Consider the following 22,075-nt stretch of genomic DNA (forward strand, 5'->3'; position numbering starts at 1 on the left):
CCTCCCTCGCGAGGGCTGCCGGGTCCTGGCGGCTCCCTTGAGTGGGCTCGGTGCTGGAAAAATCAGCCCTGCCTGTCCGATCCCCCGCTCCGCTGCAGAACGCATCTGACCCGGAGCCGATCGCCTCAGCTGGATTGTCTGGGTACCACCAGACTTACCAGCTCCTGGTCACCATGGGCACAGCTACGCTACAGCAGAAGTGTAAGGGGTCCCTACTGCCTTTTGGGGTGCCCCAGGGCCCTGGCTCAGTGCCTCCCCTGATGCTGCCCTGATAAACCATTACGGCAAAATGGCATATGGCCATCTTGGCATATGGCATGCTGGGCCCCCATGGTGCTGGGTGATGAAAGGGAGCTGACTGTATGTGACCCAGTGCAACTACAAGAACCAGAGCACAAAGGAAAACCAACTGATCTGTCACCGGAGAGCCTCTGGCACGTGGAGAGAGCCAGTTCTGCACAGCGCAGCGAGGCCTGGACGTGCTGCTGCGGGCACTGCCCGCTGTGCAGCCGTGCTGAGGATCTGGCACCTGGCCAGACCTCATTAGCCCATGGAGGAGCGGAATAAATGAGCCTGGGTGGAGAGCTGCACTAATGAACCCTGCGCAGGCTGGGCTGTCTTGCGATTGTCAGCTGGGAGTCGCGGTTCCTGCCTCTCCCCTGCAGACCCAGGAGAGCCACCTGCGCTCGCACCCACATTCGCTGTGGGGCTGGGGCTGTCCAGAGCCATGGCTCCACCCGGACTGCCAGCGCTCCTGCCGGCCCTGTTCTGCCCCCTCACCTGGGTAGGTGCTGATGGCATTGATGTGCGTCGTGCGGATGACCCCGACTCGAGTCCCACGGTTGTTCTTCATGCACATGCAGATGCAGATGGCAATCCCGGCGATCACTCCCATTATAAAGACGATGCCAAAAACGATCCCGGCTATCGCTGTGCCTCTGCAAGGGGAATGGAAATATGCAGTCAGTCGCAGCTGAATAATGTTTACAAAAATAATAAATTCTTTCCTCAGGAGTGGCCTCATTTGAGCAGAAAAAGTGCATATCGGCTATTGAAAATGCTGCAAATTTTGACCCATTAGAATAAAAGAAATGAAAGATCTCAGAGACTGAAACGCAGACTGTTTCAAAGTCACCTTTGCAATTATGCCAGATCACTCTCCTGATTTACTGTATGTGAAATCCTCCCATTCCAGGTCCTTCTGCCTTTAAACACTTCTAAATATTGCCAGAATAACTTCCTCCCTTTCTCCTCATCACACAAGACCTTTTTTTTCCTGAAGGCATTGGCACGATTTTCTTTTTAAAGGCAGTGTAAGCTATCCCCAGTAATATATTCCAGAAGCATCCAGAAGTGCAGCCTGCTTCCACAGGAATGTTTGTGTCATTGTTTTATCTTGGGTCAAAAAGTCCTCCTGCTCTGCTTCTCGGCCCACAGATTAAGGAGAGCCTGCTCTTCTTGAGGATGAGCAGCAAGAGGCAAAGCAATGACTATCCTTTCACACATCTGCTGCTGCAACCAGTGCAAGGATTTGAGGCTTAAATGATTTCTTTTAAAATGGTCCAGGGGCTGGAATTCAGCTCAGCCCCTGAAGTAATGAATCAGGCTTTCCTTGAAATCATACAGAGAAAGGACAGGAAGCCTCGTTGTGCTGGCACACAGGAGAAAAACCTCACTAAAAACTCCCAATAATACCAAGGGCAAAATTGGCCTTTCTGATGGACCCTGCAGTTCACTTGGGCTTGTTGTCAGGCATAGGAATGAAAGGTTATATGAACAACAGTATTTATAGCCTGACCTTTTATGTAACAAACCCAGTGACTTGCCAGAAATATTCTTACTTCGTGCACCTCTTCTTCCTCTTTGGAAGCCATTTACTGGCTTCCAAAAAGTCAACAGGAGTCAGAGTAGACTCAGTATTTGAAAAACCAAACCTTTTATTTAGGGACCTAAATATGAATTTAAGAGTTTGTTTGTAGGTACTAACTTTGCAGGAATCTGGCCAACATTTGCGGTAATACTGAATTGTATAGCATAAGTAAACACAGACAATTTGCTGTCTTAGTAAAATACACTGCCAGGGAGCTAAATTGCTCTCTGCTGCTATGTAGCAATGAGTGAAGGGTGTGCAGGAAGAGTAAACCTGCTAATATTTTGCAGAATACATAAAGGTCGAATTTATGAAATGCTAACTCACAGCAGCAAGCACTTGGCCACAAAACCAGTAGCTCAGAAGTCATTTTGGAGCACTGCTGTGATCAAGTACTTTGGTATTAGCCTGTATGAATGACTTAAAAAACACCTCCCCTGCCTCTGCTTCAACATGACCTTCCCTGAGAGCGCTGTGCTATGGTCACAGAGAATGCTCTTACACCCACATTTCTTCCACCCACTCCCAGGTGGAAGAAACAGAAGCAGCCACTGCTGGCCTCAGGACCTGGGCTGCATTTCTTCTTTGTGCATGGCTCACTGCTGCACAGCGCTTGCAACCCAGGTAGGATCTGCCAGGCAAATCTCCTTAAATCCCAGAAACTACAATAATTTCCCTTGCTCATAATTGGCAGCAAGCTGAGGAAAATGTGACTTCCATCCTAAAGGTTGACAGATGTGGGTAATGCCCAATATTGCACACACATATAGCTAATACATAGTATAATTACTTTCCAAGACCTAAATTAAAACTTCAATATTGATGAAGCCCATTTTAAATAGAGTTTGACTCAGCTGTCTCCAAAGGCAAAGGTGCCCTGTTTGTTCCGCAGGCGTTCAGCTGGATGCCATTTGGTTATCTGCCCCAAGCAATGGGTTGCACTAGCAACACAGAAAGCATTCTTCATGCACCAGTGCCCACCAGTCAGCTTGCATCCAAAGCCCACTTTCCCCTCCTGCATGAACAGCTATTGCTCCAAAGCAGTGTCTCTCTGCTCAGGTGCAGATTCAATAATACTCTTCATAGGAAAAGTGTTCATAAAGAAAGGAAAAAACATGACAAAATGTCTGATGTTGTCTTCAAGAGGAGTTTCCACCATTCCTGAGATACTATGCAGATGCTTGTACACTTGTCAGCTTGCTTTGGGTGACAGAAGTGAGATCTGAGGCCTTAGTTGCAGTCCTGCAGTTTCTCCTAGTGACCTTTGGATGGTGCTGGCTGACGGGCACCATCCTGCCTCTGCAGGGAAACACTGGCAGGGCAAGACAGCTGCACAAAACCCATCAGCATCTGTCCGCATCTGAAATTCATAAAGAGCTAGAATTGGCTAGTATATACATGTGCCTGAAATTCACTGGCGAAACTTCCAAGTTTGAAAAGGCCTCTCAGTCTAAACACACCTTCTGCCAGGTTCAATAAGCAAAATGAGGAGTTGTGTTTTAGCTTACAGTTGTGTTTTAGCTTCAGTTGTGTTTTAGCCCCCATCAGATAGCAAATTCTTTTGCTTGTATCCACCATAGCTCCTGCTGGCATAGCCATGAACTAGGAACAAAAACGGTCACCAAAGAAAATATCCACCAGCTCAGCTCTGTCGTGGCTAAGTGCAAGTCCTGCCTTGGTTCAGAAATCAGGACAGAAAGTGGTTTAAATAGCTAGACCTACTGCTGCTCATGGATCCTTCTTTCCAGACTGCAATGGTAAATTTAGACCACCTATGAGTAGTTATGCAAAGAGAGCCTGAGGTGTGGAGCAGAAGATGTAGGTCACTTTTTAAATCTGGCTGCAGCCTGCCTGAGCATCAGCAGAGAGGCATTCACTGGCCTTTGTGGGCTTCAGATTAGAGCCAGAGTCACACACGTGGAGCTGCTACAAGGGACAGAGTGTTTCACTTCAAAAGGGGCTGGCTGTGAGGATGTGGGGAGATGCACATGGGGACACTCCCTGGCACACATCCTGGTGCACGAACCTGCTGCACCCGCAGTGTCTCCTGTAAAGCTACGGGCACTCTGCTTTCCTGCATCAGTCTGAGTGTCCCGGCACCGTCACAGGCATGTAGTATCGGTCTTGTGGATATAACACAAAGACAAAGACTTGTGACTTTTGTGGAAAGCCCATGGCATGACTAGACTGTGTGAATTAAAAAATAAAGTATGCATTTTTTAATGGAGTGTCTCGGTTTCTCTTCATGCTATTAGGGAATTTTTGAAAATAAATGTCCTACAAATACATATCCCTTATTTTATATTTAAAAATGCTTGCTTTGTGTCTCTTTGTCTCACAGATATTTTAGACTTCTATGTAGTGACACAGAGGGATACAGATGATATTTTTCATTCTATCTCCACCGCAGAGCTTTTCAAGGGAAGTTGCCTAAGAGATAAAGGACACTGTAGCGCAAAAGGAGACCTACAAACCACACAGCAGAGTCACATAGCAACTGGGAAGTTTGAAACAGAGGGAAAACTTTGAAACGGAACAATTTAAAGGGAAACATTATGCAAAGTCATTTACAGGAGTAAAAGACATATGAGAGAACAAGCACCAGAAAAAAACAATGCACAGGAAAGTAAAGAGAGAGGGGAAAAATAATTTTAAATTGGTGGAAATCTCATGAGGAATTGCCAGGGTAAAAATCAGATAGAGAAGCAGCTTTGGAGGTGTCTTTAGCAATATCCCACTGGAAAGAATATAAAGCTGATTTACACCGCCCGCCAGACAGTGCCTCGTGCAGGGGTCAGCTGGGCAGGGCTCTCACTGCCTGAGCAGGTGGCATGGACGAGGTGCCCGGCGTCAGGCACTCCATAGCTTGGTGGAACCAGCCAGCTGGGTGTTTTACTCAGGTGTCAGAGGCATCATTTACCCTGCTGGAGCAGGGGGTTGGACCAGCTGACCTTCCAACCTCAGCAGTACCATGATTTGGTGATCAGCAGCTGCTGCTCCAACCTGCCAGTGCTAGGGCTGAGGTGACCAGAGAACAAGAGGGGGACTGAAGAGCAGCCCCGATCCTTCAGGTCTTAACGAGTGGGAGTCAAGTTCATTTAGCACCATTTTCCCCTTCAGAAAGCCAGTAGGTTGGGATTTAGGCAAACAAAGTGGATGCCAAACTTGCAGATATAGGTTAATACTGTCTCTGTGGTCATCTCCACTTTGGGGCCACTGGATCTTGGAGGCCTAAAAACTTTACAACTCAATAGGTTATTGTTTCCAAAAAGAAGAATGATTACTGAATAGGCATTGATTTTTAAATGTATTGCCAAAGTTTGGGAGCCAAGACTCCACAGCCTGCAGTGTGATATGGCAGAGACTTCCTCATCCACTGGCATCCTTCTACTGCTGCAGTTTCTCCTTCTTTGGTTCTACCCTAACTTTACGAGTAGTATTGCCCAGAGCACAAAACTTTGCCTGGAAGCCTCGTTTATTAGTACAAAAAGAAGAAAAAGCTTTCAATCAGTTTTTCCAGAAAGCCCACAGACCATAATACAACATGCCTTAATCCCACCAGCACCAAAACAGCCCCTCCCTTGACTCCCCCCTATACCCCTTGCTCCCACCTGGGGATGCCCAGGAAGGTGCACATCCCCAAACTCCCCATGTCATCATGCCCAAGAGATGCTGCATGGCAAGTCACTGAAGAAAATGTGCATTTCTCTCCTTGCTCCCTCCAATGCTTTGCAGCACAGCAACTCTGACCTAGGTAGGTCTGTTTGTTTTTAACTGTATCACTCAGTGCACTTCTCTGCAAACCTGTCCAGCCTCTCTCTGCCCTCATGCAAATTTTAGCATCCATAGCCTCATGTGGCAAGGAGCTCCCCAGCTCAATTACACACCTGAAGAACCACCTCCTCTGCTCTGTTCTGCACCGAACAGGCAGTTTCCCCAAGCCTCCTAGCTCTCAGCTCTTCTGTCACCAGCTTCCCTGTCTGCACTGCCCATGATTTTACAGACCTTTTTAGCATCACGCCTGGCAGTCAGCTCCCTCCCATCCTACAGGATCCCTGTCCTACTTGGTTGATTTGTGTACAGGAACTGCTTTATAGCTTTAATCGCTCTGGTCACCTGTCCTTGTACTTATTCTCATCCTACTTTGTTGGTTTTTGAGTGCTGCATACAGCATTCAGGATGCAGCTGATGCTGGTGCTACACAGAAGCATAATAATGTTTGCTGTCTCTTCTCTAGATTTTTTTTTCCTAAAATAATCCATGGTATTAGATCTTTTTTTTTTTTGGCTGTCAAACAGTTGGGAGCTGAGATCTTGTGGAACTATTCATCATAATTCCCAGTCCCATTTCTGAGAGGCAACATCAGCTCAGAGCCCATCATTTCATGTGGGACTTGGGACTGTTTTTCCCAATATGCATTAGATAATGCTTACAGGCCCTGGGTTTCCTGCCATGGTGCCTGGACACGTGTCCTCTACTGGATGAGAGAGACTAAAGCGAGCACAGGAGAACTTAAGCCACCAGATTTTCAAAAGCCCAGCTCTCTCTGTAATATCCTATCAATTTAGAAGCCATCATTGCAGAAGTGGTAGCGCTCTACACCAGAGATTCATTTATACTGGCATAAAGGTCCTTTCATTCTGTAATAGCTTATGTCAGCAATCTTACAGAAATGTGACCAAGTATGGCAAGAAGTTGGTTAGAAGCATGTGAAGATCAGTATTCCCACTCTGCCTTCGCTGTATTTCATTACCCTTTTACTGCAAGAATGACGTGCCATTTTCAGTCTTCACTTTGGTCAGCTGATCTCTTCTATCTCATCATCTCTCCTAATTTCCAGTACTTTTTTAGTCCTCCAATTAATTTCTTGCCAATTCTCTGTATCTGTGATTTGCTGGCGCTGCATCTCCAGAATAATATGAATAATAATGCATGTAATACATTTTGGAATACTACTGCTAATACTAATAAATACCCTTTAATTTCTTCCATCTTTTGGGCATTCAAAAAGAGGCTGATAAAGGATTTTTTAAAAATCATTCTTTGAGATAAAATAAAATAAGAAGAAATCAATAATCTTTGATCTTCTGACCCAACCATGGACGTTTTGAAAAATGTACTCTTTGGACTCTTAATCAGACCCGATGTTCCTTGCAGGCAGGGGGTGTTGGGCTGTTTATTTAATTTGGTTAGCAAACCTTGGTTTACTCAGACTGGCAGCAGAAATGCACTTCTCCTGAGCGCACTGAGCATGCAGACCTGCTCTGGAGGCTTTCCCCCTCTTTACAGCTGCCCCTCTGTTCTAATAAGGGCAAAACCACGTAGTGAGCGCCCGTCCCAGAGGCTGTGCTGTTCGGGGCAGTTTGGCTTTATGGCTGGGGCACCTTGAAAGCGCCACTGCTAAAACTGATGGAGCAATGGTTGATTATATCTGCAGCCCAGGTACCCCATGGCTGAGCCTGCAGCCACATTTTTACAGCCGTGAAATGAAGAAAACAGTGTAAGGTGGACTGCAAAATCATCTAACTCAGGAATCAGTGCAATAGTCTGCTGTCTGCTGCCTCCTGTTTTAAATTAAATAATTAGTTTATGGACTAGCAACTCAAATGGACCAGGTTTGCCTTTGAGGCTGTACTTTGCAGGCACTACTTAGACAAAATTCCTACTAGTACTTCATTTTAAGGCATGTTTTATAGCACAGAGGAAGGCAATGATTGTCTGCTTCCGTAAACAAAACCTGTCTGCCTATTACAACTAAGTACAAACTGTACTTGGACGCTATTCCCTTCTTTTGTTCCCGTTCAGTTGGATCTAAGGTGTGCTGTTAATGTTTAATTCCTTCAAAATTGTTTCCTCTGTGCCCTTCTCTCTCTGCCTTGCTATATTCATGACATTATTAACTCAAGCAGCAAAATATTCTGAGTAATCCCGGTGTACAATGGAGAGGTAGTGAGTGGGTAATCATCCCAGTTCCTGACCTCCCTCCTCCCACCTACCTGTGGCAGGTCACCATCTAAGACTACTCCGTACTGTTAAGCTGTGTAACCTTGCAAAGGGTTAAAGGCTGGTACTTTCTGTCTTTTAGTACTACCAGTGCATGAGCAATAGGGTACCTACTACAGCTTGTTAAAAAGCTGCAGCGCCACTGAAGTGTAACTGCGGCATGCTTGCAAAACCAGAGAGAAAATCATACAAAGTGCAAAACAAAAGGACAAGAAATTACAGCTTGTTCTGTTTTGGGCTAGCCTTGGAGAGACTCTTTGGACAATTTGCCCTTTGAGAAATATGTAGATGTCTTATGCTTCTTTCCTTTATGCTAAACCATAGACTCCTCTGCCTGCGTACCATGGGCCTGACATCCTCCTGCTGCCCTGTACAAAGCAGGCGAAGGCAGGGATCAAATCGCTTGCACCCTGCTTAAAGAGTCAGTGCCAGGAGCAAGGCTGTCTCAGAAACAATTTTATGGACAGAGGGAATGATGCATGAAATGGAGCTAGGAAGTGCACGCCGGAATTTAACAAGCACAACACTTAAGACACAGTGGTGTTATTAACCGATCATGGTTAAACAAATACATTTTGCTCAGTCTCAGCCTGCCCAGCGTGTTCATCAGACTGATTTGCGCACATATGCAGAGGCTGGTTTTGAAACTCTGAGCCTGTCTGGCAGTTCAAAAATTTCAGAACATTGCCAGAATGTGAAAATAATAAAAATCAACGTGTGTTTAAATTAAAACAAGAGACTTAAAAAAAAAAAAAAATCAGAAATACAGAAGTAACTGGGGGTAGGGAGAAAATGCTTTTCTTTTCGACATTATATCCAAACAAATTCTGATTAAGATGCTGCCAAAGTTTCCAGTTACCATTTTCCACCCTCATGCTCTCTTGCTGCTTCTCTGCCCTCGCTTTCCAGCAGCTCCTCTTGCTCCACCTTTCCCTGCTCAGACATCCTGTCCTGTTCCCTGAAGTCGTGACCTTCCCTTGCTCTGTAATGTGCTTCACATGCTTCTCTGGAAAGGAAACAGAGCCATAATGCAATTTCCACTTTTCAAAAGGCTCCTCATTGTGTTTATGAATCCAAGGCCCAAGCTGGTGTTGTCTGAAATAGAAAATTGTGGCACAACTGCACCTAACGTAGACTTTCCTTATTTTAGGCAATTTTTATTCTCTTTATGCCTGCAGCTTGCATTGCTGGCAGAGCCTGCCATTTAAAACACTTTCTGAATCAACAACAACAGGAGAGGCTGAAATTGCTGCCCAGCTCGCAGCCCTCTGAGAGACAAAGTGCATGCTGTTGAGATGACGTGGTGGGTTTCCACGAAGATCACAAGGCTAGTAGCCCCAGTAATAACTCACTTTTGGCACCAACCTGTTTACTGGGTGTAAACACTTCAGAGAATCCCAGGAATATTATCTTACTGGTAATTCTTAACATACTCTTTCTGACAGCAATTTTATTTATACCAGCTTCTGCAAACAATGACTTTGCACACTCCGTGAGCTTAGCACAGGAGAATCCTGCAGCTCCCCTCCTGGGAAGCTCTTGCTCTAAGAGCCCGACTTACTGTGCTGACTTCTGGACCTCTTGCCTGTGGGATCCTGAAATCTCAGAGTGACTGAAGTCAGACCTGCCTGGTTTTACAGATTGTTTTTACCCAGTTGCCAGAAAGGTTGATAGCTCGGCACTTCTTAGCATGCTTACTCCCTGCTTTGAGGCTGTAACAAACCCCAAAGCCAGCCTCTGATGGGATTTCAATCTGCCAAGGAACATCCCGCATGGGGCTGTTACTTGGCTGGTGAAAGAAGTGAGCAGGCACTACAGGAATGGGCCAAAAGGCAGGGCTCTAAACTCTTGCTCCATGAGGCAAAGGAGCACCAAGGCAGGATGGAGGTGACCCACAGATTCATGAATTTTAAAAGACAAGGAACTCAAATGGCTACTATTAAAAAGAGCAGTTTCCCATGATTTTCATGGCAATTGCCTAAACAGAGAAGGAAACGCTTGATATGGAAACCAGAAGAGAGCTCTGTCACAGTCCAGGATGTCTTCTGCGAACTCACTTCATTTTCTTGCTGTTGGCCTCAATATTGTCTCCATAGTTTCGCACCACTCTTTCCATTCTGATCAACTTCACTTGCAAAATTGTGCACGGTGAAGGCTGGCCCTACCTTATATAATTTTCTCCACACAAGGCTTTCTCTTTCTCAGCAGCCCTGCGTGTGCAAGCCAGCCGCTAGCCCTGAGCACTGCGGCACAAGCTGGAGTTGCTGGCAGAGCTCTGAGCTAACCATCCTCTGCTGCCACATTTCCTTTAGCTGAACAGAAACTAATGAAAGAGAATAAACTGGTTGTTGGAAAAAAAAAAAAAAAAACACCTCTGCCTGTTAAACTGACAACCACACCACCATTTCTAACTTTCTGAAAAAAACAAAACAGAAGAAGTAGTGCTGTCCTCTGTGTTTCATTTGGGTAATGGGGTGGAGGAAGATAGGCACCAGGGTGACTTTCTTCAGCTACTAAGAGCTGAAGGGACCTGATTCCTGGACACGGCACCCTCTGGGCTTTCCCAGAAATGCTCATGCTGGCAGAGCAGAGAGCAGGATCTAGTGGCTTAGGAAGGCAGCACTGGAAATGACTTCTCCTTCTCCATGACCAGTGGAAGCTCAAACGCATGCCAAACTCAACTGACCATGCATCTCTGGCCCAAACTCAATGACTGAGTCAAAATTACACTTTTTTTTTCCTTGCCAGTTAAATGCTTTTCATGACAGAGTTGTCTTTGAGAGGCAAAAAGCCACTGAATATAACTCCCAGACAAGGTTATTATTTGGTTTGCTAATGAGAAACCTGTTTGCATGATGTAAATGTGCCTTTTCCAGGCTATGACCATGGGCTTTCCAGGTTCCCCTCCGGGGCACCCAACTAGGCTGTGCTTCAAGCATTCTCTCTCAAAATACTCTCAAAGAGGCAAAAGCCCAAACTTGGTCTCTTGCATTTGGTCCGTGCTTCATACAAAACTGCACACTGCTGACTCAAGGTCTTCTTCCCAATTATGGAAAAACTGAGGGCCAACTGAAACATTTTTTCCTCCTTTGTGGTCAGCTCTGAAGACAAAAGTAACCTAGAAGCAAATCTAGTAGCTTATGTAAATTGCTAAGTAAGACATATTTTTAATATTGAAAGATTTCTGCCTAGATGCAACATAGCCCCTAAATACACGCTTGGTAATTGTTGCAAAGAATTGCACTGTCAGCTCCCGACAAAGACAGCAAATCCAAATATGAGCTTTCAGGGGAACGAAGGCCGTGCTGTGCAGAGGGAGGAGCCAGCAAGCAAACGCCCACAGACCAGATATTACAAGGCTAATGGCAGCTCTTTTTTTGTGCCAACTGACCTGGAAGAGCATCACAGAGACCATCATCCCCGAAATGCTCCCTGCCTGTTCAGCACATTTTTCATGAGCTCACCGTTCCCCCTCAAGAGGCATCACAGACCTTGTTCTGGCATCCCAGGATATATCCTCAGCACCTATGTAACAGCACTGTTTCATTTGTACTCTTTCATTGACATTAGAGAGCTATAAATTACTCCCAGAACAGATGCTTGTTAACTCTTCATCTTTTTTTTCCCCCCCTTGGAGATAGAGGGGAGGAAGAAGCAGAGAATTTTGCCTTTTTATGCAATGAAGAGTGGGAAGATTGTAACCAAAACCCCCTTTTCACAACAACAAAGTGAATACAAGATGAAGCAATAAAATACCTGAAAATGAACAGACGACTCCCAACAATGTTCCTTTAATGTACCTAAAAAAATGCTTTTGACCTTTTCAGAAATTTGATTCCCACAACATAAGCCATGCCCCCCAAATGCATTTACGATTTACCAAATTTCAAAATGGAATACTTCACTGCTTTTAGACTTCCGTCTGATAGACAGACAAACAAAAAGATGCAAAGATGCAGGCTCTTTTTTTTTTTTTTCAGAAATTGAGTAATCTGAAGTGGCTCTTGGAAGATCTGGGAGAAAAGTCTGGATTAAGAGATTAGTCAGCTTCATATATTATTTGATTCCATTTTAAAAAGGAAATCATAATTTATGTGCACTGCCTGAGTGAAATAGCATTTAAAAAAGGCAGTACTGCACTTCTTGAGTCTAAATAAATCTAGCTGGGCATTGAATTATCCAGCATAGGGGGATTTTTCCCTCATATCTTCCAATAAAAATAATAAGACACTGAGAGTTTAATTTTAGAAATTCTGGATCAGACTGAAAGAAAAAAAAAATGTTTTTCATCTTCTCTTTCCATCTCCTTTTTCTAATGCACTTTAATATTCAACTCTCTTACTCCTGTGAAAGCAATAAAAGAGCTTCTTCTGCATTATTTTCTGCATCAGATTTATAGCACCAATTTCATTTTTCTTTCTCGTTCTTTCTTCCCAGGTGCTGTGTCAGAGTTTATGAGGACCACGGAGATAAAGATGCATCGAGCCCATGCCAGTGGAGGTTGTGGCTGTAAGTCACCATCTGCAGAAACCTACAATGAACTGCAGTATTTACATAAGTCTTTGCAGGCTTCGAGCCTTATTACGTAGCATAAGCAAATTATGGTTTTAGTGGTTTGGAATACCCTCGTTAAGCATGCATGAAGTGCCATTTACAAATTTAAAGTGAGTTAAGTGCTTGGGTATATGAATCATTTTCTGTTTCTGAAGAAAAGGGCTATGAGTCAGAAAACTAAAAAAAAACCTGAAAATTAAACTGTATTTACAAAAATATTCCGTGGCTCTTACAAGTTGCATAAAATGTTGAAAGCTGCTGAATCTGAAGGCAGCTATGAGGAGGATGCAGAAATCGCTGTGCGATAAAACCGTATGCACACACTACATTAAGTAACGTTGAGCTAGACTTGACCTCTTCCACTGCCGGAGCTCTCTGGGGGCTGGAGAAGAGCCAGTTACTGATCACTCAGCAACAACTTCCCTTGTAAATGCGAGCGATCCTTGCTCAACTGCGTACAGGGCCCCAAAGAAGGGAAACCTCCACATTGGGTGAGGAGGAGCAGACCAAGGGATCTTCCTCGTCTATCCCTGAAGATTAGATCTTCATCGCCTAACCTTGTAGGGCTGTGCAGAAGAGACACCCTGCTGTCTTCCTGGTCCCTCCCTCCCTATTCTCAGAGTCGCTTCACCTTGTTTTTTACACCAATATGATGCTGCAAAGTGCCCTGATGCCTTCAGGCACAGAGCCCGGTGCCTTCTCCCTCCCATGCAGGGAAGGTGAGAAGCTCTCTCCCTGAAGGCCCTGCTTGGCAGCCTCAGGAATGAACTTAAACATATGCTTAGGTCTAAATGTAACACTCCCAAGGAAGCCAACAGACTCCATGTACTTTGCTAAATAAAAGCCTAAATCCGCTGCCTGTCAAACAATTAAAATGTTATCCTTCCGTTTTAGTTTTGCCTAAGGTAACAACAGCTTTGAGGCTGGCTTGACTATCTGAAAATAAATGCTCTGCTCCCCCTCCCCGAAAGGCGAGGCAGCCTGGCAGAAGGCTCTCCCGTGCTGTGATTATCACATCTGACAGTAGTTAAACACACTCGGGAACACCAAAGCACAGCCAACCTTCAGGTGTCCTTTGCCATACTGCATGCTCTAGTAGGTTTGTGCTCCTGCACGGGGCCGAGCGTTCAGCATCACCCTGTGAAACCACAGTGGCATCCGTGAGCCAGAGGAGCTCATATCCACACAAGTATCTCTGGCAGCAGAAATAGAGATTTAGCGACAGTCTGAGTTATTTTGACAGGATGATCTGTAAACATAACATTTTCTGAAGTTTTCCTCGAGGCTTTAAGCACTGCTGTTATGCCACGACCTGTTACTAATCTAAACTTTACACAGTTTTGCAACAGTGTGAAGGAAGTGACTGAATAACATTATATGGCTTTCAAAATATTCAAAATCAAAAGCATCCACCACTGCTAAACCACACATCAATACAGTTTTAAATTAAGATATATGTTCACCGGGTCATTTTTTTTAACATGTGTCACAGTCCATTAGAGTCACTTCAGACCTGCGTGCATCTGTTGGAAAGAACAGCCAGGTTGGTCAACGCTGTGGTGAAGTAACATAGAGAATTATTTCCCCAGGAAAGCAGACTGAATTATGTCCCTTGCTGCAAGCAAACCATGCACCCCAATTAAACAGGAATTACATCCCTTAATCAAGAAATGCACATTCACCTACACAGTTGACTAATATACTGAAGAGGAACACTGTGAGACATATGAGGACATACATGTACTCTGCCCCACAGCCGCTCCCCAGAGCAGCTCCAGTCTGGAGACACCATCACTCAAGAAGGGACCAAAAAGGATATTTCAAGATTGCAACATGGCATATGCAGGGTCAATTTATAAATCACAGAATCACAGATTAATCTAGGTCAGAAGAGACCTCCAAGATCACCCAGTCCAACCTCTGACCTAACACTAACCAGTCCTCTACTAAACCATATCGCTAAGTTCAACATCTAAACGTCTTTTAAAGACCTCCAGGGATGGTGACTCCACCACTTCCCTGGGCAGCCAATTGCAGTGCCTAACAACACTTTTGGTAAAGAAGTTCTTCCTAATATCCAACCTAAACCTCCCCAGGTGCAACTTTAGCCCATTCCCCCTTGTCCTATCATCGGGCGTGTGGGAGAATAGACCAAGCCCCAAATATATCACAGAATCACAGAATCACAGAATTACAGAATCACAGAATTTTTCTAGGTTGGAAGAGACCTCAAGGTCATCGAGTCCAACCTCCAACCTAACGCTAACAGCCCTCCACTAAACCATATCCCTAAGCTCTACATCTAAACGTCTTTTGAAGACTTCCAGGGATAATATATCACCAGAATTAACACACTTGTAGAGGAAGCTTGCAAAATCAAGATTTTCAACAATCTGCAGAGTATGGCTCTGGAACAGCTTTTCGTGGATGCAGCTGGGGTTAGCTACTTATGAGGTGTGAATATTGAGCTTGGCACATTTATAAAAGCAACCACGTGGTGCGTTGCCTGTGATAGCAAGAGCCTGGTCACGGTGACCTGGGAGTGCAAAGCAAGCAAAAGTTCTGAATTCAAAGCTAAGCTGCAGCAGGTTAAAAAAAAAATGCAAAGACATCAAAAGGACTCGTGTCTCTCTGAGTCAGTGCTAAGTCACCAACACTCTGGGAAAGCTCTGGGCTCAGATTGAGAGAAGGATCTAATTAGCAACCCCCATTTTCAACTTCTCCAAATTTTCAAATCTTTTCTTTCTGAAGCAGCTGCACACATCAACTGTTCGCTTACAAAACCCAGGAACACTCTTGTACTAAGTAAACATTTAGGCCAGCAGGTATATTTTTATCCCATCAGGACAAATGAAGGTGAGATAGTACCCTCAGACCAGTCTCACTGTGGCATGAGAGTGGCATGTATAGACAGGCACCTGATGGTACCAGAAGCATGTCATGGACCAAACAACCTCAGGTGCCAACTGAGTTAAATAACCATTCACTATGTTTTCTGAAGTTCAAAATAGAAGCATGCTTGCCAGCTCTGCGGAAGACAAGTGGTAAATAAAAGAAGAGCAGAGTGATGAGAAACAAAAAGGCAGACAATACAATATGGCAGAGAAAGCAAAAAATGGGAAGCTAAGAGCAACTACATTAAAGGGCCAAAGAGACTAATAAAAGGAAGAATTAATTGGTCCTCTCTGTGCCACTGAGAACCTCTCCATGTGCCTTTCAAACTTCAAAGGATACTCGCACTCAAACACGCAGAGTAGAATAGAAAGGTCCTGACTCAACAAAACACTTCATCACTTCAAGCTGAACATATGTTTAAATGCTTTATTGCACTGGGACTCCAGCACTTAAATGGAATGAGGAAAGGAAGAACAAAAAAAAAGAATAAGTGGCAGTATGTTGGACTTGGCAGAAGTAGCAGAATGCACTGCATCTAATACGTGACATTAACTGAAACGGAAGAAGGCTGGGAATAGAGTTAGGAATTAACAAGCTTTTAAGTACCAATGGCCCAGATGATGTAATGGCCTGGAAGGACTAACCCTGAAGTTAAGAGAAGCTAATGAGGCACACCAATTTCTCTAAAATAGAACCAAGTTTTACGAGCAAACCTTTGGTTAGTGCTTTGCTTTTCAAATAGCAACTTTGTTGCTTCCCACCCTTTACGTAAGTAATTGCAAGTGGGCTGAAGTTTTGCAGTTGCAAATGGCACCTCTTAGGGATGTGACAGCAATGGCACACGTGGATCATGTGAATAAGCAAGGGTGGGGGTGATGGGAATATCTGAATTCTGGTTGCCTGACATGAGAGCATCCAAAAGTAGGAGAACTGCACCAGAAACCTGTGGCTGTATCACCTGGCACACACACCGCAGAATGAGATCTTGCCATGGGAAGCTGCTAAGTTTTGGCCCAAGATGAAAGCACATCCAGCCACAAATTGCAGGAAGCGCCACAGAGAATGAGAACAGTGGTGAGTAAGGTGCCCGTTGCGTTAATTAGAAAATTAGGAACTCCTGTTTGAGCAAACTGAATCACCACACAAAAGGATAGCACCACCAGGAAAAATAAATACGATCTTTAAAACCTGTTAAAGGAAGAAAGCAAAACATTACTGAGTATAATGAAGAAACCAGAGAAAATAAGGGAAAATAATGTTTTATGATACAGTTCTCATTTTCAGCCTTTTTTTTTTTTTTCAGCAATGGAGTGCTTACACACTTTTGAAAGTATTTTTTTTTTTCCAGTTTCACTATTTCATACTTTTATGCATGTTTGTGTGAACAAAAAACATGACTTAACAATCAGGTAAAGATATTTTTATCTGCCTATCTTTAATGCTGCCCTCTGGTCTTACAGCACTGAATAGAAGTCGATACAAAACCCATAAAGCAAGAGAATACAGTAAATGGTATAAATGACTTAATGGTGTAATTTAATGGAAGTATTTCCTGCTATAAAAATGCACTTGCGCCTTTCTTATCACCTGCCAGCTTATGAGTAATAAAGTATGTGATCTTCTAGTTACCTAATTATTGTAATGATTCCGTAGGTTGTTTTGCTTATGAATTCTTTAATAATCCCTTTTTCCACATTATGTTTCTACCCTGCTTTATCACGTAGGTAAGTACAAAGAAAGAGATTTACAGCTATTTTTTTTTTTTTTTTTCTGCTTGGAGAACTCACATGGAAAATGAAACATACATGCTTGCACGTTTTATAAGACTGCAATTTCAAACATCAGACTATCACTTGATTTTCAACCTTCAAGTCCTGCACTGGCCAAAAACAACAGAGCTTTTACCTGGACTGCATCAATGACCAAATAATCACCATTATTTTTAAGAAGTAATTTGCATTTTTAAAGCATGTATAAGAAAGTAAGTTAAAGAGTAGCCTCACTGTATTTCCAGCAGCTATTTTTTGCAGAACTACTGTTCAGTACATGCCACACAGTGCAGTTATCACAGTACGAGATAAATATTGCAGCTGCCAAAGAAGTAGCATGAAGTATCCACGGAATCATTTCAGTCCCATGGTGCTTTGGCTTTCCTTTTCCAGCAACTTCTCTTGAAAGGTGTTTCATCTATTTCAAAATGTTTTTACAACCCCCTCATTTCTTTAATGGCTGTGGGGATTATGAACAGACTCTCCCACCACCAGGGAATCAGATAATGCTCAGATAAACATCTATTTGGAGACTCAAGGTTGTGCTAGACCCATTACCAGATTATGGGTGGTCTGGAGACCCTGTTGTAAAGACTAACTTTTGGGAAGCAGAGAAACAGATAAATTAAATCCTTCTATTTCAAAACAGCAATTTGGTAAAGTGCTTTTTCCCATTTCCCTCCTCAAAAACATGGTTCAGGAGATTTCAGAAAAAAGGTTTTCACCACTAATGACAGGCTTAGCTGAAAGCTCATGTGATTTAAACGATGGTGTTCCTTTGTTCCTATTTAATTGTCAAAGGAAAGTCATGTTTTAATTTTGCCTTTTCCTCATTTACTAATTACACAGAAAGCTATTTCATTTAGCTTATTTAGCCCTTTACAGAATTAAACTCTACAGAACCAAAACGTATATCATGGTCAATCAATGACAGTTTAGGCTAGCAGAAAGCAGTTAAGTCTGACTGGAAGAAGGGAAAATTTAAATGCATATCCAATACATAACTCAAGATCAAATACTCCCCTTTTCCTAGCCTTACAGCTGTGCTTTGTTTCCAGAGATGCCAACCAAGGTATCGTTTTCTGACTGCATTTGACTGCCATTTTGCAACACACTTTGTGTCCAGCTATTCAACCTTTGGCCTCAGGTAAGCAAGAGATCTCAGGGCGAGGGAAAGCAAGGAGCAAAGAGAAAGTCTCTTTCTCAGCTTTCTAAGGATCCTCATCTCTTTTTAACTGATTGACACCAGACATATTATACCCAGACACCCCAGTGACTGAATGTGAGGGAATGTCACAAAGCTGCACCAGGGGAGGTTCAAACCGGATATTAGGAGAAACTTCTTTACTAGGAGGGAGGTCAAACTCTGGAACAGGCTTTCTAGCAAGGTGGCTGATGCCCCAAATCTGTCAGTGTTCAAGAGACATTTGGATAATGTCTCAATAGTATGCTTTAACTTCTGGTTAGCCCTGGTGTGTTCACAAAGTTGGATTTGATGATCTCTGAAGGTCCCTTCCAACTGAACTGTTCTATTCTGCATAAGAAAATATTCACAATACAGGAAATAGCTTCTCATTTCTTCTTTCCAGAGAACAAAAAAGTTGTTTCAGATTCCCAGGTGGCTTGAGAAGATGTAGATCTATGGAACCTAACAAATATTACTGCAGGTATTCACCAGCCCAAGACCTGGCTCAGAAGGTGTTGGAATACTTCCTTCCCCAGTAGCAATGAAATGACCATTTCTGTTCTTCCTCCATATAAAACTGTGGTCAATGAGAGATGAAATAGTTCTGCTGATGCCTACAGCCCCGTATGAGGGGCGGGTGCCCAGGTGGTGGCAGGAGTCTGGGGGATGCTGCTTGAGGCAATGCCGGGGCTGCCCCAGCCGGCCCCAACAGCCCCACCGCTGGGCACCAAAATGGCGGCGCCTCACCTCAGGGGCAGCCTGGGGAAGGGAGGGCAAACACCGCAGGGCAGGGGGCGGTGAGGGGAGTGCTGTGAGGAGCGGCCCTGCACAGACAGCAAGGGGAGAGCATGGAGCACAGGAGGTGCTCCAAGCACCAGAGCAGAGATGTGGAGGAAAAGTGTGAGGAGAAAGGAGTGGCAGAGAGGAACTGTAACGGACTGACCACAACCCCCCACATTTCCTAATTTGTGCAGAACTTGTTGGTGGGTCGGGGGCGAGGGTGTTGGCAGAGAAGCTGGTAATGGAGGAGACAAATTGAGCCTTGGAAGAAGGGAGCAGGGGGCAACAGGAAGGCATTTGAGTTTTTGGTTTTGATTCTCAACAACCTTCTCTATTTTCATTTGGCAATAAACTAATTTTCCCAAAGTCAGGTCTGTTATGCCCATGACAGTAACTGGTAAAGTGATCTCCTGGCCTTTATCTTGACCATTGCCTTGCCATTTTCTCTTCTTCCTCTGTCTTGTTGAGGAGGGAAACTATGAGAGGGGCTGGGTGGGCATCTGGCTGACAGGCAAGGTCAAGCCACCACAAGCAGATAAATACTAGAGCTATTTTCTTCCATGACTCAGGCTCTCAGACACAGATGTCCTAAGATATCTTAAGTACCCAATCCCTATGCCAGGAGAAGTCAGATTTTCAACTCATTATCAGGGAGGATCTATTTTAGAAACACCCAGGACTGTCACTTAGCTGCCCACTCCACCTCCCCAGAGAACCCTGCTGCAGGGACCGCTCAGGTTTCTGCTAATCACTTACCCACCCACAGCAAATAACAGCCTGCTATATTATGAAAACATGAAACCGGAGTGAGTTTACTTTAACTGCACAGAGCTTGACTGCCATTTTGAAGCAGGAGGCAGTGGTAAGGCTTATATTTTCATTAAAAGGTAGGCTGTTTTCTTCTTTCAGGTTGGGGTGTAATGTTAATATGACCTCCAAAACAAGGCAATAGAAAGTTTTGCTCCTTCCAAACATTTCTGCTTGGTGAGACCAAACACAAAGCAATCCATTGTAGAAATACCAGAACTTGCACAGACCTTCAGAGAATACATTATATTAAAAAATGTAACACAGGTGCTCAGACGTGGAGCTCACCTATTCTGGTCTCAAGCTGACATGACATAAAAACATAAGGAGAAAAGCTTTTGTGAACCGAGCTGAGGGAACAGGCTGTTTATTAAAATGTCATACTGAAAAACTGCAGGTAAGTGACAATAGTTTAAACAGAAAGAAAAAATAGAATGAGGGACAAAAAAAAATGTGTTTCGTAGTTCAATAATATTTAAAAAGACTTGAGAGTAGCTGGTTAGCCATAATTTCCAGAAAAACAAGAATCTCCATGATTTAATGTGGAAGGGTGAAAATAAATACTGTCTCAGTACTATAAAACTAAAGGAAAAGCATTCTTATCTTTAAAAGTAAACTCGTTAAACACCCGTGTATCATCCTCTAAATTTATGAAAATACAGCTAAATCACACTTCTCACAAATACCTATGCCCACCCTATTAACCTCCCACAGAGAAACCTGAGGCACTTATTTTAGGATGTGTGCTGCTTTCCTATTATATGGTGCTGTAAAGAAATTAGTCAGTGCCAGAAGAGCAAAGCTGGGAAATGCAGCCAAGAAAATCATAGCCTAGAAGCTACCATGGTGGCAGAAAGAAGATTTGCTGCTGTCCTGGGGCTAACAAGGAAAAGTGGATGATACCCATTCCCTTCCTTCCCTACTAGTCTCAGCTCCTAGGGATGGGATCTCAGTAAGGTTGGCTGAATCAATCACATGAAATGGAGATGTCATGGTGGAAGGTATAGCATGCCTGGACAAACTAGAGGTCACAGACTGTATTTTGCCTTCAGCACATGTCTTCTCATTGCTATCTGAAAAGACAAATGGAATTTTTATACACTTACTCCTATGTAGCAGGTTTTCTTTGCCAAGATAAACACTAGGAATCGCATTTTTTTAAGCTCTGGAAGTTGATGCCGGTGTCCCTAGCTTGCTTTTACAAATCTTGTGTAGGACAGCAAATTAGCTTTACAAAAGCACTCCTGTCAGGTAACTAACCAACAGCCCTATTTTATGAAAGGAGAAAAGGAGACACAAGAAGTTGAATTGCAGCAGTCCCTGAAAAAGAAGCAGGGATTTCCAGTCATCATAGGTATCAGCTGCTTCACATTGAAAACTTGCAAAATAAAGCTTTATAATTTCCAAATGTTCTACTGCACGTGATAAGGAGATATTGAAAAACAGTGCTAGAAGCTTCCTCAACAGTCAGAGCACAAAGATCTGTGCAGAATGCAGTCTGATGCAGGCTGTGGGATGCTTTACTTTCTCTTTGAGTACACATTCAAAGGGTCTTAAACTTAAAGAATGTGTTTGAGATATTGGTGTTGAGCCAAAGAGCCCTCCAGTGATTCAGTCTGACTGTAGGCTTGAATTTCCTTCCTTGCTCACAAGGAGTTCTTACCCAAGTAGGCTGGCATTCATAAATAAATGTGCAGCCATTTGTATCTACCAGCAAATTTCCATGATCCGTTAGTTTGGATTTGGGCTAAATGCAAACCAAAGCTGACGAAGTTACAGGGGGGAGCACTGATGTATAAGCAAGGCTGGCAACAAATGGTAAGGAGCACCCCCAGAACAGCCAGTTTTGATCTCATCCAGGCATCTTAAAAGCAGACTTTGGGTTTATTGGGTGCTTCTCCTGCTTCAGGCATGGTGGCAAACAGAACACTTACTGAATACGTAATGTGCTCAATACATAAGCATTGAGGGCTGCAGACAAGCTGAACATAGCTGATGGAAGTAGTCAACTTCAGGCACTTTTCTACCCTTTTCTACAGTGACTCTTAGACATTTCCTCCCCTTTCAACTGCAGGATGAATGGAATGAGTGGTTCCATGTTGAAGAGTTATGCCGTAGATTTGCTTGTTGAGTAGTAGTGAGGGAAAGGCCTCCAGCTGTCCTGGGGCTGAGGTAAATACAGAATACTTCTTTTATTTAGGACTAAGTCAT

At 43.8% G+C, this 22,075-nt stretch overlaps 1 protein-coding gene across 2 annotated transcripts in view; it reads right to left on the bottom strand.

Annotated features, from left to right (window-relative positions):
- CYYR1 (cysteine and tyrosine rich 1) overlaps positions 1-22,075 on the bottom strand; it is a gene marked incomplete at its 5' end in the record, with an annotated part of 59,280 nt that overhangs the window by 8,651 nt on the left and 28,554 nt on the right. For both annotated transcript variants that reach the window (XM_084297254.1, XM_084297253.1), the window contains one exon: positions 781-938. In XM_084297254.1, the coding sequence (XP_084153380.1) occupies positions 781-938 (158 nt within the window). The remainder of the gene's footprint in view (positions 1-780; positions 939-22,075) is intronic.

The sequence above is a fragment of the Netta rufina genome (genome assembly GCF_964035555.1).
Source record: "Netta rufina genome assembly, chromosome: 1".
In the NCBI taxonomy this organism is placed as follows: Eukaryota; Metazoa; Chordata; class Aves; order Anseriformes; family Anatidae; genus Netta; species Netta rufina.